This window comes from Bufo bufo, chromosome 1 (genome assembly GCF_905171765.1).
Source record: "Bufo bufo chromosome 1, aBufBuf1.1, whole genome shotgun sequence".
NCBI lineage: Eukaryota > Metazoa > Chordata > Amphibia > Anura > Bufonidae > Bufo > Bufo bufo.
The window spans coordinates 324,505,573-324,521,533 of NC_053389.1; the positions used below are offsets into that span (position 1 = coordinate 324,505,573).

A 15,961-nucleotide genomic window follows, 5' to 3' on the forward strand; every position below is an offset into this window, starting at 1 on the left:
TCTCTCAAATGCTTATTACGGTACTTTATAGTAAGTATTTAAAGCATTTTGAGAGAAGTTATATTAAAATATTGGAGCCTAATGGATTCCACTGGCATCATGTGATTGGTATTTTTTTAACAGTGTAACATATGACTGCCATGGCCAGTTGCCTCAGTAGCCAGTATCTCTCTACTTTGAAATATGTAACTATGCCCTAATGGCAGTGCTGCATTTTTTTTTTTTTAAAGAAAAACAATGTCTTCATATACCCTTTCAGGCTTGCAATACAATAAGAGAAAGCTCCATCACAATTTTAACACATATTAGCGACCTTCCATATGTGACAATTTTATGTATTCTTTTATTTTCGTAAAAAAAAAAAAAACTCTGGATAAAATTTTGAAGTCATTCCATGTATTCTACCTCCTGTTCTCTTTAACTTTGTTGTTTTGTTGCTGTTTAAACTTTTGCAGTCTTGCTAACTTTTTCAGTGAAACCATCACTTGAACCAAACAATACATGTCATACTGTCATTCTAATTTTACACATACTGACATAATGAGGATATAACAGGCAGTCAGTGTGGACCAACTGTACCTACTAACAAGTTTGGCTTTGGGCTAGTCTTAAGGGTATTATTCTGGAAATCCCCTGGTTTACAACCTTGGATCCATATACAGGGATCTGGCCTTCACTGCAGGGGAACCACTAGACCACTACCACTTGGAATAGTTGCGGTGTAGTTGCCAGCTGACCCATGGGGTTCATAGACCTGGTGCAAAGCACCAAGGGGTCAAGCAATACTCATAGTCGGTAAACAGGCAGATCCATTTAAAAAATACAAGGTCAAGGCAGTCAGAAAAGGGTGAGTACAGTAGACAGTAAGTGCACTAGAGAATAAACCAAAGAGTTTATTTACGTAACAGTCAGAAGTTTAGTACATGGGCAGATAATCAGAATAGCACACCTTCACTAGTAAACTGCTAAACTAGAAACCTAACCTCAAACAAGAAATGAGAAGGCAGTCCAACAATTAGAAGCAGCTGTATATCTGCAGACAGAGGAAAGAGAGAAGAGTGGTGGTCAAGGCAAAAATAGGACTAGTAGTAGTTCAATGAATAATGTTCTTAATTGAAATAGTGGGGCAGCGACGGACATGGGCCACAAATGTAACCAATAATTATCAGTTTGAAAACATTTCCCCCTTACAGCAATCTCTCGATAATACAAATTATTTCCTTTTTTTCAATTATAACGTCAATTCTGATTCTGTAATTTTTTTCTTAATGTTGTTTTGAAGGAATTACAACAGTTCTAACAATGACCACTTTAGGAATCAGCGCAAGACATTCCTTTCCTAAAGTGTCCTATGCAACTGCTATGGATTGGTTCATAGCTGTCTGCTTCGCATTTGTCTTTTCTGCCCTTATTGAGTTTGCTGCAGTAAATTATTTTACCAATCGTCAGACACAACAGGCAATGGCAAAAGCAGCTAAAGAATCTGCACTATCAACTGTGGCTATAACCGCATCAGCCGAAGGAGAAATTGTCACGGTAGGTTTTGCATCCAGTTCCATTAAGAGTTTTTAATACTGCACTACTGCCATGGGAGGTGGTCTCATGACTCAACCATCAGATTTGCTGTTGTAAATAACCATGGGTGTTACAAAACAGGGACATTTTTTCAAATATGTTATGGTTAAGTTTCCGTAAAATCCATAGGTTTCTATCAAACTATAGGGGAGATTAATCAAACTGGTTTAAAGTAGAACTAGCTTAGTTGCCCATAGCAACCAATCAGATTACACCTTTCATTTTTCATAGCTTTTGGAATTTTTTTTTTTTATGGCATTCACTATGGGGTAAAATTGAGCTGTTACTTTCATTCTCTAGGTTAGTGTGATTATAACGAAAGTACACTTGTATATTTTTTCTTGTGTTTTAACACTGAAACCATATTCTGACCCTTATAACTTTTTTGTAGTTATGAGTATTGAGCTGTGTGAGGGCTCATGTTTTACAGGGCAATCTTTACTTTACAGTGATACCTTTTTGAAGTGTGTGTGACTTTTAGATCATAAAAAAAAAAAATAGGGGAGTTGAAGTGACCAAAAATGGCAAATTGACAGTTTTTTTCCATTACACCATTTGCCGTATGTAATTAATATTGTTATATTTTTGCAATGCCCATGATGTTGATTCTTTTTTATTGGTTAAGTATTGCTATTTTGGAATAAGGGGGGTGATTTGAACATATAAATATATATATATATATATATATATATATATATACACAGGTGAAACTCAAAAAATTTGAATATCGTGCAAAAGTCCATTTATTTCAGTAATGCAAATTAAAAGGAATTGTATTAATGCAGATTAAAATTAGAATTTTGTGAAAAGGTTCAATATTCTAGGCTCAAGGTATCACACTATAGTCAGCTAATTAATCCATGCCCCCTGAGCAAAGGGTACCTGAGATTGTGACATTGGGGTTTCATAAACTGTAAGCCATAATCATCCAAATTATAACAAATAAAGGCTTGAAATATTTCTCTTTGCATGTAATGAGTCTATCTCATATGTTAATTTCACCTTTTAAGATGCATTACTGAAATAAATAAACTTTGCATGATATTCCAATTTTTCGAGTTTCACATATACTGTATATATATATATATTATATATATAAAAATGAATTTCTGTCTGTCTGTTCTTTATGCACGGCCAAACCACTAGACAAATCTGCACCAAATTTGGCACATAGGTACATCAGATTTCCAGCTCTGTAAGACATATCGATCCTGAGTAATTTCCCCCAAAAATTTATTAGCCAATAGGGGCTCACAGTTTCGCTCAAATTCTGTCTTTCACACAGTCACATGACCCTTATTATCCAATAGAAACTCGCAGGATCTTCAGTCTTGACATATACAGTTACACCAGGTTTCCATAACAACCATTTTTCTTCACTGTTAGGTGGCAGGGTGCAGTGGAAGTCTAATATTAAGGAGACAGGGTGCTGTGGAGGTCTTATATTAAGGGTGTGTGTTGCAGTGGAGGGGACACTCTTAAATGGAAGGGGCCCTGTACAGGTCAATGTTAGGCAACTTTCACACTAGCGCTTTTGCTGGATCCGGCAGGGTTCAGCAATAATGCTTCCGTTACTGATAATACAACCATCTGCACCTGTTATGAATAGATCAGGTTGTTTTATCTGTAATATAGTCAAGACGGATCCGTCATGAACTCCATTGAAAGTCAATGGGGGATGAATCAGTTTTCTATCATGTCAAATTGTGTCAGAGAAAATTGATCCGTCCCCATTGACTTGCATTGTGGGTCATTACAGATCCGTCTTGCTCCGCATCCCATGACGGAAAGCAAACTGCGGTTTTCTCTCCTGTATGAGAATGCAACCAAATGGAATGGAATGTATTTTGAAGCATTCCTTTCTGTCCAGTTATGTTTTGTCTCCATTGAAAATGAATGGGGACAAAACAGAAGCATTTTTTTTTTCCCGGTATTGAGACCCTATGATGGATCTCAGTACAGGAAAATATTAACGCTAGGGTGAAAGTAGACTAAAGGAGGTGGGCTGCTTTGCAGGGCAGTGTGTGGGGGGGTCACTGTTAAGGGGGAAAAATGCTGTGGAGGTCACTGTTAAGGGGGGTGGGCCGCTGCTGTGTCACTGTTAAGGGGGTGGGCTGCTGTAGAGGCCAATGTTAAGGGGGTGGGGCCCTGTGGCGGTCACTGTTAAGTGATAGATCGCTGTGGAGGGTCACTGTAAAGGGTGCAGTCCACTGCGGAGGTGCAGTCCACTGTGGAGATGAATATTAAGGAAGTGGGTGCTGTAGAGGTCACTGTTAAGGGAGCAAGCACTGTGGAGGTCACAGTTAAGGTGGCCAGGTACAGTGAAGGTCAATGTTAAGGAGGCAAGGTGCTGTAGAGGTCACTTTTTGAAAGGGTCCACTCTTTTGAAAGGGGCGGGACACTATGTGGGTCATTTTAAAGGGGGAAAGAAACTGTGGAGGTCACAGTTAAGGGGGAGGGGTTCTGTTGAGGTCACTGTTAAAGGGGAAAGCTGCTGTTATGGTCACTGTTAAGGGGGTGGCGTACTTTGGAGGTCACTGTTGGCGATGATATGTTGTGGATGTCATTGTTAAGGCGGTGGGCCTCTGTGGAGGTTACTGTTAAGTGGGAAGGCTGCTGTGAGGGTCAAACTTAAGGGGGTGAGCTGCTGTTGAGGTCAATGTTATGGTGCAATGCAATGGAGGGTCAGTGTTAAAGGTATGAGCTGCTGTGGAGAACACTGTTATGGGGGTTGGGGCTGTGAAGTTCACAGTTAACGGGGTGGGGCACTGTGGAGGTTACTGTTAAAGGTGGGGGGGCTGCTGTAGAGGTTAAAGTTAAGGAGGTGGCTTGCCATGGAGATAACTATTAAGGGGGCGGGGTGCTGTAGAGGTCACTGTTATGGGGACACTGTGGATATCATTAAACTTAACACAAAAACATTTAATGAAATAGTGAAAATATACCCGTGCAAAACCAAGTCATCGTGCTAGTCTCTTATATATCTAAAAATTAGTTTCTGTCTGTCTGTTCTTTGTGCGAGACCAAAGGACTGGACCAATCTTCACCAAATTTGGCACCCTTTTGGAGGGATGAAAGCATTCTCTAATTTGATTTGAGAGTGTTGGTCTAAAAGCATGACTATCCAGTCATCAGACTGCTTAATGTCAATGATACGGCTGTCTGTGTGTTAGAAAATTAGCATATAGCTTACTATTATCCTCCTTTATGGGAGTTTCTCCTTGTGGGTCCCCAACAGCTACAGGGTAGACAGCAAGATGCCTTAGCTGTACTTCTCCTGTCGTCCCCTGCTGCACGAGCGTTAGTGTCTGTTCTAAGATAAATATGAGAGGATGTGATCGTTCTTGCCACAGTTGTCCCTGCTGGCAAACTTTGTGGCCTCTATGAAGGGCTCCAGCACCCAACAGGCTGCCACTGCCTGATCTTGAAACAACACATGCTCCCTGCTGAAGCAGTCTGTTGCATGACAAATTCGCTTCTGGAATATAGCGGCAGACTGTTCTGTTATTACAAATCCAGGAGAACATTCCCTGCCTAGTAAGAATGGCTGAATTGTGAGGACAGTCTCCTGGACATTAGTAGTAATGTTGATCGTGAATATTCGAATATCAATTTTTTTTTGCGAATATCGGCACTTCGCTAATTCGCAAATATTTCGAATATAGCACCATAAATTCGCTATTTCGAATATTCTTTTTTTTTTTTTTAAATGTATTGTTATATTTTTTTCTTTCCCACTTCCCAAAAGTAGTTCTTACCTGTCCTGAGGAATCCTGGCTTCCTGGCTGCTCCAGTCAGTGCCCGTTGCCGCTTCTGCCGACTTCCGTGCTCATGGAGCGTCCCCATCACCATGGGAATGCCTCCATACTAGAATGTACTGTCAGATGTGAGAATTAAGTTGAAAACGCAATTCGATTATTATAACTTGAATTAATCGAATTGCGATTTCAACTTAGCACTGCTATATTCCATATTCGTTAACTCTGTTAATTCTAGCAAGCAGACCCATTAGAAACACAGCTCTAAGTTGAAATTGCAATTCGATTATTATAACTTGAATTAATCGAATTGTGATTTCAACTTAGCACTGCTATATTCCATATTCGTTAACTTCGTTAATTCTAGCAAGCAGACCCATTAGAAACACAGCTCTAAGTTGAAATCGCAATTCGATTATTATAACTTGAATTAATCGAATTGCGATTTCAACTTAGCACTGCTATATTCCATATTCGTTAACTTCGCCCTCACGACTGTTCTCAATTGCAGCGATCAGTGATGAACGCGGAATCTGAGGGGTTCAATGACAGGAGCTGTTCCGCTACTTAGAAAAAAAGTGCTTTGACAAAAAGTTAATTTGTTTGTGAAATTTAGCGAAGCAGCCAAATCAAATTTTGCTAAACTTTGTTCAACACTACTGACTACCTTGCCCAGGAGGAGTTGGTTGGGTTGGGTGACAGCCAGCAGATGTTTGCTCCTTGATGTATTTAAGCAACTGTTTGCCTATGTGGCTACTCTTAAATAGAGATGGCCTTGCGGTTCGCGGGGCGGTCGTTTCGCGCAAACTTTGCTCATTGACAGTTCGACGAACATGCGAACACATGGCGATGTCCGCCGGCGCCATTTTCTTTTGAATTGTGCCAAACTTTGACCCATGACACAACCATCAGGTGGGACAGGACAACAAATTGAGACGTTTCAGCACATGGACACACCCCCTACCCTATAAATAAACCCGATCTAGTCGTCATTTTACTTTCAGTCTTTTGCCATTGTAGGGAGAGGTTGCTGTGTGGAGCAGGGACAGACTGTAAGAGACACCAAACGCTAGCTAATAGGGCCACAAAAGTCCTTTTAAGGACTTGTTTAGGTGTGATATAGATAGGTGTGACATACTGAGGGGTGTAATATATTTATACTTTCTAACATAGAAAGATTATTATAGTGCATTTGTATTGTGCAGCAGTTGTGTGCAATTCTGCTGCGATACTGCAGATATACAGAGGGACAAACACTATTGGAACAACTAATTGCAACTGGTGTGATATAATAGTTGCCCCCCAAAAAACTGATTGAGGCAGGGGTGTGATATACCTATAATATACTTTCTATATAGTGCATTTGTATTGTGCAGCATTTGTGTGCGGGTCTGCTGAGATACCGCAGCTATACAGAGGGACAAACGCTATTGGAAAAACGAATTGCAACTGGTGTAATAAACTATTCTATATAGTGCATTTGTATTGTGCAGCATTTGTGTGTTGTTCTGCTAAGATACCGCAGCTATACAGAGGGACAAACGCTATTGGAACAACTAATTGGAACTGGTGGTGTAATAAACCAGTTGCCCCCAAAAAAATACTGATTGAGGCAGGGGTGTGATATAACTATAATATACTTTCTATATAGTGCATTTGTATTGTACAACATTTGTGTGCGGTTATGCTGAGATACCGTAGCTATACAGAGGGACAAACACAATTGGAATAACTAATTGCAACTGGTGTGATATACCTGTTGTTGCCCCAGCAAATACTCACTAAATGATTCTATATACCTGCTTCCACAAATACTGCTTTTCTATAAGGACTTTGTCACAGGGTCATTTTAAAAATGAAAGTCAGAGGGAGAGGCAGGGGTGGTAGGGGTCGGGCAGTTGCACCAGGCCTAAGTAGGAAGCAGGCCTAAGGTGCCTGCGATTACCTCAAAGGACGCACCAGAGTTGGATAAGTGGCTCACTCAGCCTTCCGCTTCTGCACCCTCCTCATGCTCTGTATGTTATGTTATGTTACTAAGTCCTTATATAGCGCTCTAGAGGAACTTAATCCGATCGAAGCGCTTGTGGACGGCTGCATTGGTGGGCCCCTACGTCATCCTACACAAATAGCCAGGTCTTAACCAGCTTCCTGAATTCCAGGTAATCTGGTACAGTTCTAATATGTTCTGGGAGGGAGTTCCAGATCTTGGGGGCTAATACTGAGAAACGTCTGTCCCCCCTTGTCTTGAGGTGGGTTCTTGGCACCGACAAAAGGGAGGCTGAGGTGGATCTCAGTTCTCTAGGAGGATGGTAACGTGTTATCTTTTTTTGCAGATAAATGGGGCCTGTTTTGTAGAGAGCTTTATGTGTTAAGCAGCACAGCTTAAACTGCACTCTCTCTTTCACTGGGAGCCAGTGGAGTTCCCTGCGTGCTTTTGTAACAGAGTCTGTCCAGTCTAGTTTCTTGATGAGCCGGATGGCTCTGTTTTGACAGAGTTGCAGAGCTCTCAGATCTTTCGCTGGTAGCCCCGCATACATTGCATTGCCATAGTCCAGGTGAGAGTTGACTAGCGCTCCCACCACGACCTGTCTGCATGTGTTGGGGAGAAACGGTAGGGCTTTTTTTAGAAGGAATAGGGCGAAGTTTGCTTTCCGTATTACTTCTTTAATCTGGGGACGGAGGCTCATTTCTTGATCCAAAATTATCCCCAGACTCTTTCCTTGTGTGGCGATGGCAACGTTTTCCCCAAAGATAGACGGGGCAGCAGCCTCTGGTGTTTTATGTAGTGCAACAAGCTCAGTCTTGGTCGGGTTGAGTTTGAGGTGGTTATGTGCTAGCCAGTTCCTGGCCTTATTTAGTCCTTCTTGCGTGAGTTTATAGTCATCAGCGGATTTCGATACTCTCAAAAGGATCTGTGTATCGTCCGCATAGGACTCATAGCTGATGTTATACTCCTTCAGAATGGCGAGCAGAGGTCGGACATAAATGTTAAAAAGTAATGGCGAGAGGGGAGATCCCTGAGGGACTCCCCACTCCACCTTCTCGACTGGGGAGAAAAATAAGCCCAGTTTGACTCTCTGAGTTCTGTTTTTCAGAAAAGAGTCAAACCAGGCAAGTCCGTGGTTATCTACTCCAATGTCAGCTTTTAATCTATTTAGGCGGATGGGATGGCTGATAGTGTCGAAGGCTGCCGACATGTCTATGAGAACCAGCCAGGTCCCCCCTCCCTCGTCAGCGACCCCTAGGGCTTCATCCCAAAGGCTGACCAGGGCTGATTCCGTGCTGTGTGTTGGCCTGAAGCCCGACTGATGTTCATCTAGAAGTCGATGCTTTTCTACGTGCAGCTGGAGTTGGCTTGCCACTGCTATCTCCATGATTTTAGCTATTAGGTGGATGTTGGTAATCGGTCTGAAGTTGGCCATCATATTTATGTCTGCTCCTGGTTTCTTGAGGAGGGGGGTTATGATTCCTAACTTGAGAGTCTCGGGGACGTTACCACTGAGAAAGGAGTCATTTATAATTGTTAGAATTAACGGGGCAATGGTGGTCGTGCATTCAATAAGAGATTTAGTTTGGATATTGGAGAGGGGATAAGTTGCTTTGGACATGTTTTTCATGCTTTTAGTTAGGTCCTCAAGTTTTAATGGGCATAGAGTGAAGGTGTGGGTAGGGTTTGTCACGTTGTTCTCCATGGCTGTTGAGCTAGCAGGATGTCGTTTTGGATGTCATCAACTTTTTGTTTAAAAAATTTCAAGATGTCGTTGCAGAGGTCTTGGGATTCGGGGATGGTGGTTTTGAGTCCATCAGGGTTAGCTAGATCGAAAATGATCTGAAAGATCTTTTTAGGCTTTTGAGCAGCGTTTTCGATCTCGCTAGCAAAATGGTCTTGTTTGGCCTTGAAGATTGCTTTGTGATAAATCGTCAGTTGGGTCTTATATTTTAGCTGTGATTCTTCTATTGGATTTTTCCTCCATGCCCTCTCTAGTCTGTTGCATTCTATTTTCACTATTTTTAGTTCTCTCGTATACCACGGTGCTTTTTTCCCTGATTTCTTTACCAATCTCAACGGGGCATGTTGGTCCGCCGTTTTTTTGACGATGTCGTCAAATTGTAATGTGAGTTTCTCACAGGGCAGTTTGAGGTCAATTTTGCTGATGTGTTCTTCTAGGGTAGGTAGAATTTTGTCATATGTCAGGTTGTTGTTATTTCTTCGCCAATTTTTTTCTCCTGTAGTTAGCTGCTTCGTATTAATTGGGATGTGGAGTTCGAAGGCTATGAGTCTATGGTCAGTCCAGAGCAATTCTTCGGGATCTTCTACCGTTAATTTTAGATTTTTTTCAAAAATCGGATCGAGCAGGTGACCCGCTTTATGTGTGGGTTTGTCAACCCTTAAAGTGAGCTGGGCTAAGTCGAGCTGTATGATGACTTTTTGGGCTGAGGTATCTTGTTTGTCGTTGAACCAAAGGTTAAGGTCCCCTAGAATAAGAAGTCTATGATGTTTTATTGTGAGATCCGTGGCCCATTCTATGAAGTTGTCTGTGAAATGAGTGCGGGGTCCTGGGGTTCTATAACATAACGCTGTTATTATTGTATATTTATTTTCTAACGTCAGACGTGCTATGAGTGTTTCCCATGATGGGTTTTCCGTGGGAAGGTTAATTTCTGTTATTTTTATTGTGTTTTTATGTACAATCGCTATCCCTCCCCCCTGTTTGTTAGGCCTATTCTTTATAATGATGTTGTAGTCTGGTGGGAGAATTTCCCCGATGTCTACCCTGGACTTTTCTGTAAACCATGATTCCGTAATGAACAGACATTCATAGTTTTTATCTATGCATAGATCGCGAATTTCATATTTATTCTTAACTGCCGATCTGGCATTTATTAAGGCACATCTTAGGTCAATGTGGAGGGATTTTCTTTCCGGGGGCCGTTTATTTTGTTCTGGATATTTTAGGTCTATGCTATCTATGGTTTGTGGCGAATGGTTAAAAATAGGTGTTTTTAAAATCTTAAGTTTAAAAGCTTTAGTTAAAATAGCACCAGGGATATCTGTGCCCCTGTTTTGTAGTGCCAGCAGTTGTTGTGGGTCGTACTTGATTCGCAGATCTGAGGTATGCGACCCAGGGTGACCGCTCTGGTTTCTCTGGTCCCTTCTGGCCCGGGCGGGCTCAGACGGGCGTGTCCCCTGGACCACCGGACCCGTCCGCCGGACCCGTCCGTGGTACATGTACATTTTTATTTTTTTTTATTTTTATTTTTTTATGTGTGATGCGGCGTAAAGACGCCGAGCGCCGTCCCTCTGACGGCTCCGGCCCTCCCCTTGTCGTGCCGCAGCGCTGGAGCCGGGCTTAGGGGTGTTCTTAGGCAGATTCCACAAAGTGCAGGTGCGTTCCGAAAAAATTGTAGATTGTAAATTGTGCCAAAAGTGCAAGTGCTTAGTGTGGTGGCCCCCTAGAAGGGTCGCCACTTTTGTAAATGCGGGTAAGCCTTTTCAGAGTGTGTAGGCAGCGTGAGGATCCTAGTAGGAGAGATGATTATCAAAAATCCTGGCAGTGTAAAGAATCACTAGTAATAAAACCAAAGTCCATCCGTGTGTAACCGTGGTATAACAAATAATTTGTTTAGCATGCATATAAATCCAGCAGTGAAAATAGTGTTCTAGGTACTAAAATGATCGGTCACAGTCCTAAGTCGTATCCTGCCCTTAGTCTGTGGGGGCTCAGTATTATCAATGTGGAGATTATATCTCCCTCGTAGCTGCTTTCTTGGAAGAGAAACTGTTGCTGAACTGTTGCAGTCCAGGGGATTTGGATACAATGTTGCAAATTGGCCCTGATTGTCTAACAGAGCATTTCAAATCAAATATCCTGCATTATTTAGGTATCATACACAAGGTGCAGGTGCATTCCGAAAAAAATTGTAAATTGTAAATTGTGCCAAAAGTGCAGGTGCTTGGTGTGGTGGCCCCCAAGAGGGGTCGCCACTTTTGTAAATGCGGGTAAGCCTTTTCAGAGTGTGTAGGCAGCGTGAGGGTCCTAGTAGGAGAAATGATTATCAAAAATCCTGGTAGTGTAAAAAATCACTAGTAATAAAACCAAAGTCCATCCGTGTGTAACCGTGGTATAACAAATAATTTGTTTGTTTAGCATGCATATAAATCCAGCAGTGAAAATAGTGTTCTAGGTAATAAAATGATCGGTCACAGTCCTAGGTCGTATCCTGCCCTTAGTCTGTGGGGGCTCAGTATTATCGATGTGGAGATTATATCTCCCTTGTAGCTGCTTTCCTGGAAGAGAAACTGTTGCTGAACTGTTGCAGTCCAGGGTATTTGGATACAATGTTGCAAATTGGCCCTGATTGTCTGACAGAGCATTGTATCAGAACCCTTCTCACTCTCTGCTGTGTGCACCCCCAAAGACCCCAACACCACCATAGCCCCTCGACTCGAGTCAGAGGAATTATTTTCCCATCCATTCCCTGCGCAGCTATTCTTGACATCAGATCAGGAAGAGGAGGTAGCAACGGCCGCCACCTAGCGGTCTGACGACATTACCCAAATCAGCCCAAGGAGGGTGGACCCTGCTGTTGCTGCCTACTCCGAGATCTCTAATGTCAGTGGTGGTGAAGGTGACGATGATGACGTGTCGATGGACATCACGTGGGTGCCCACAAAAGAGAAAGAGGAGGGGAGTTCAGAGGGAGAGACAGAGCAGCAGATAGGGAAAAGAAGAAGGAGAAGCAGGCAGAACTTTTAGTGCACATGAGGCAAAAAGCAGACTGCAAATGTATCTGGAGCGAGCCATCCACCATGCACGGTCACATCTGGTGCTCCCAGGATGCCGGCACATGGCTCCGCAGTGTTGGCTTTTTTTAACATCTCAGTTGCTGACTATAGTGTTGCCATCTGCGGCCTGTGCTGTTAACGCATAAGTCGCGGTAAGCCCAACACTGAACTAGGGACGGCCACCTTAAAAACGCACCTGGCCTCCCATCATCGAGTGGGGGCAACATCGTCAGAACCCATAAAGCCACACTCCCGACGCTCCACGTCCTGCCTTTTCTCTTTCTTTTTCTCCTCTCTCCCCCATTTGTCCTCCACTCCCCCTTCTACCGTGCCGTCGCCGCGTTCATCTGGCAAAAGGCAGGCTTCAGTGGCCCAAATGTTCGAAATTAAAAAGGTGATGATGCCAGATAACCCTCTTGCCATACTGACATATAAACTGGTGGACTGTTCAGCGGCAAGTGAATGCATCTCTAGCACACAGTGTCAGTGACAAGATATATCTGACCACAGACACGTGGTCTAGCAAACACGGGCAGGGAAGGTACATAACCTTTACTGCCCACTGGGTGAACCTTCTGACGGCTGTCAAGCATGCAACCCATGGCACCTGTGTGGATTTTGTCTTACAGCCACGGATTGCATGCAGGCCTGCCTCTTCTCCTCCTCCTACTCCATCCTCCGTCTCCTCCTCGGCTGACTCCTCCTTTTCCACTGCTACTGCCTCTTCCGCTGCGCCCCCGAAGCTCCCAAGAACCTATTCGATGTGCCAGGTGAGACGTTGCCATGCTGTGCTGCGGCTGTTGCACCTAGAAGCCAAGAGCCACACCGGTCCTGCACCCCTTTCAGCTTTGCGGTCACATACTGATCAGTGGCTAACCCCGCTCAATTTGACAGTTGGTAAAGTGGTGTGCGACAACGGTGCCAATCTTCTGAGCTCGCTGAAACAGGGCAAAATGATACACGGGCCATGAATGGCACACGTACTGAACTTAGTCGTGCAGTGATTCGTTGCCAAATACCCCGGGGTCCAGGACGTCTTGCTGCAGGCAAGGAATATCTCTGGCCATTTTAGAAGATCTTACACGGCCATGGTTCGCCTTGCTGACGTTCAGCGGCGACACCATTTGCCCTTCAGACGTCTGATTTGTGACTGCCCAAGGCGCTGGAACTACACCTTGTATATGCTTGATTAGCTGATCCAGCAAAACGTGCCATTAACGACTATCTGTTCGAACTCTGCAGCAGGACAGGTCCTGGGGAGCTTGTTTTTCTAACCGTTCCAGTAGCTGCTCATGCGTGACGCATGCAGAATTCTGCGGCCATTTGATGAGATCAACAAACTGGTCAGTCACAGCCAGGGCGCCATCAGTGACATCGTACCTTATGCCTTCTTTATGGAGCGTGCATTGCGTTGTGTCATAGATCAAGCCGTCGAGGGGCAGGAGCAGAAAGATGAGGAAGTTGCAATGCTGAATGAATTCCCAAGGGGGCTACTCCATCTGAGACAAGTCAGCAGGATTCTGAAGAAGAGTCAGAGGAGTATGGTGCCTGGGGGAGGAGGAGCAAGAAGAGCAGGCTTTAAACTTTTCTGGGATCCCTGGTGTTGTCCATGGATGGGAGGATGAGACAGAGGACAACAATCTCCTGGGCGATGAGCAGGAGCTAGGCCGCTCCACCACTTCCAATTTACTGGAAATGGGAGCCTTTATGCTCCAGTGTTTGAAGAGGGACCCCCGTATAAAAAGCATAAAGGGCAAGGACAAGTACTGGGTGGCAACGTACTTAGACCCCTGGTACAAACACAAAATGGCGGACATGTTACCAGCATCACAGAGTGCTGTCAGAATGCAGCATTTCCAGGCCTTGCTTAAAGAGATGCTGCATTCTGCTGTTGCGGGCACTGGCAGAGGAATTTCCACCCACAGTTAAACAGTTGCGAGTACCAATCCTACAGCCCATGCAAGAAGAGGGCGGTTTGAAGATGTGTTGATCACTTCGGATATGAGATCATTCTTGCAGCCAACCCATCGACACCTACCCTCCGGATCAGGCCTCAGGGAAGGCCTAGACCGACAGGTGTCTGACTAAATTGGATTAACGGCCGATGTGGACGCCCTGAGAAGCGCGGAACCTCTTGACTATTTGGTGTGCAGGCTTGACCTGTGGCCAGAGCTGGCACAATTTGGCTCTGGCTTGCCCCTCGTCCAGTGTCCTGTCCGAAAGCACGTTCAGCGCAGCAGGGAGCATCGTGACCGATAAGCGCACTTACCTAGCTCAAGACAGTGTTGTCTATCTCACATTTCTAAAAATTTATGAGGCATGGATCTCAGAGGAATTCAACACCTTTGACAACCACGCTTAATTGAATTTCCTCATGCCAGCCCACACATATCCGCCATCACCCAGAGCAAATAATGGTCCCTGTCTTATGTAAATACAGCAGCATAAAAGGCCTTTTCTGTCCGGTGAATGCCTAATGTTTGGGACCTAGGAGGAATTCAACACCTGTGACGACCACGTGTTATCAAATTTCAACTATTATCATTTGGTTTATTTTCAAGAGGGGGGGATTTCGTTAGCCATGTTTTTAATCCAATTTTATATTTTTTGTTCTTTTTTACATATGTATTTGACATCTATTTGTACTGGCCTGCAGTACAATTGATATCCATGACCGTCTAATATACCTCCAGCCACATAATCACTTGATCTTTTATGTACGGGGATTGCATAATTTTGGGCCCTGTAGTCTACTGGCCTGCAGTAAAATTGATATCCAATGACCGTCTAATATACTTGCTAGCACATAATCACTTGATGTTTTCTATCCGGTGAATGATAATTTTTGGGACCTGTAGTCCACTGGCCTGCAGTAAAATTGATATCCATTGACCGTCTAATTTACCTCCAGCCACATAATCATTTATCTTTTTATGTATGGTGAATCCATATTTATGGGGCCTGTAGCTGCTGGCCTCTAGTAAAATTGATATCCAATGACCGTCTAGTATTCCTCCAGCCACATAATCACTTGTTCTTTTCTGAACATTGTATGAATAATTTTTGGGGCCTGTACTCTCCACTGGCCTGAAGTAAAATTGTTATCCAATGACCGTATACATCCAGCCACATAATCACTTGATGTTTTCTGTCCGGTGAATGCCAAATGTTGGGGCCTGTACTCCACTGGACTGCAGTAAAACTGATATCCATTGACCGTCACTTGATCTTTTATGTACAGTAAATGCATAATTTTTGGGCCTGTAATCTAACTGGCCAACAGTAAAATTGTTAGACGGTGACCGCCTAATGTACCTTCAGCCACATTATCAATGAATGAATAGTTTTTGGGGCCTTTAGTCCACTGGCCTGCAGTAAAATTGATATCCATTGACCGTCTAATATACCTCGAGCCACATAATCACTTGTTCTTTTCTGTATGGTGAATGCCTAATGTTTGGGGCCTATACTCCAATGACCTGCAGTAAAATTGTTATGCACTGCCTAATGTACCTCCAGCAACATAATCACTTTATCTTTTATGTAGGGTGAATGTATAATTTTTGGGTAGGGTTGAGTGAACCCGAACTGTAAAGGTCGGGTTCGTACCAAACTTTAAGATTTTTGGACCCGAACCCGAACATTTCAGTAAAAGTTCGGGTTCGGTGTTCGGCGATTTCTTGGTGCTTTTTGAAAGGCTGCAGAGCAGCCAATCAACAAGTGTTTAACTGTGTGACCTTAGAAGCCATCACAGCCATGCCTACTAATGGCATGGCTGTGATTGGCCAGTGCAGCATGTGACCCAGCCTCTATATAAGCTGGAGTCACGTAGCGCTGCACG

The 15,961-nt window shown here is 43.6% G+C and overlaps 1 protein-coding gene across 1 annotated transcript in view; it reads left to right on the top strand.

The window, feature by feature from the left end:
• The window catches only part of GABRA6 (gamma-aminobutyric acid type A receptor subunit alpha6), a 129,361-nt gene that overhangs the window by 22,540 nt on the left and 90,860 nt on the right, over nucleotides 1–15,961 (top strand). Inside the window, exon 8 of the mRNA XM_040404793.1 lies at nucleotides 1,283–1,536. Within this exon, the coding sequence (XP_040260727.1) occupies nucleotides 1,283–1,536 (254 nt within the window). The remainder of the gene's footprint in view (nucleotides 1–1,282; nucleotides 1,537–15,961) is intronic.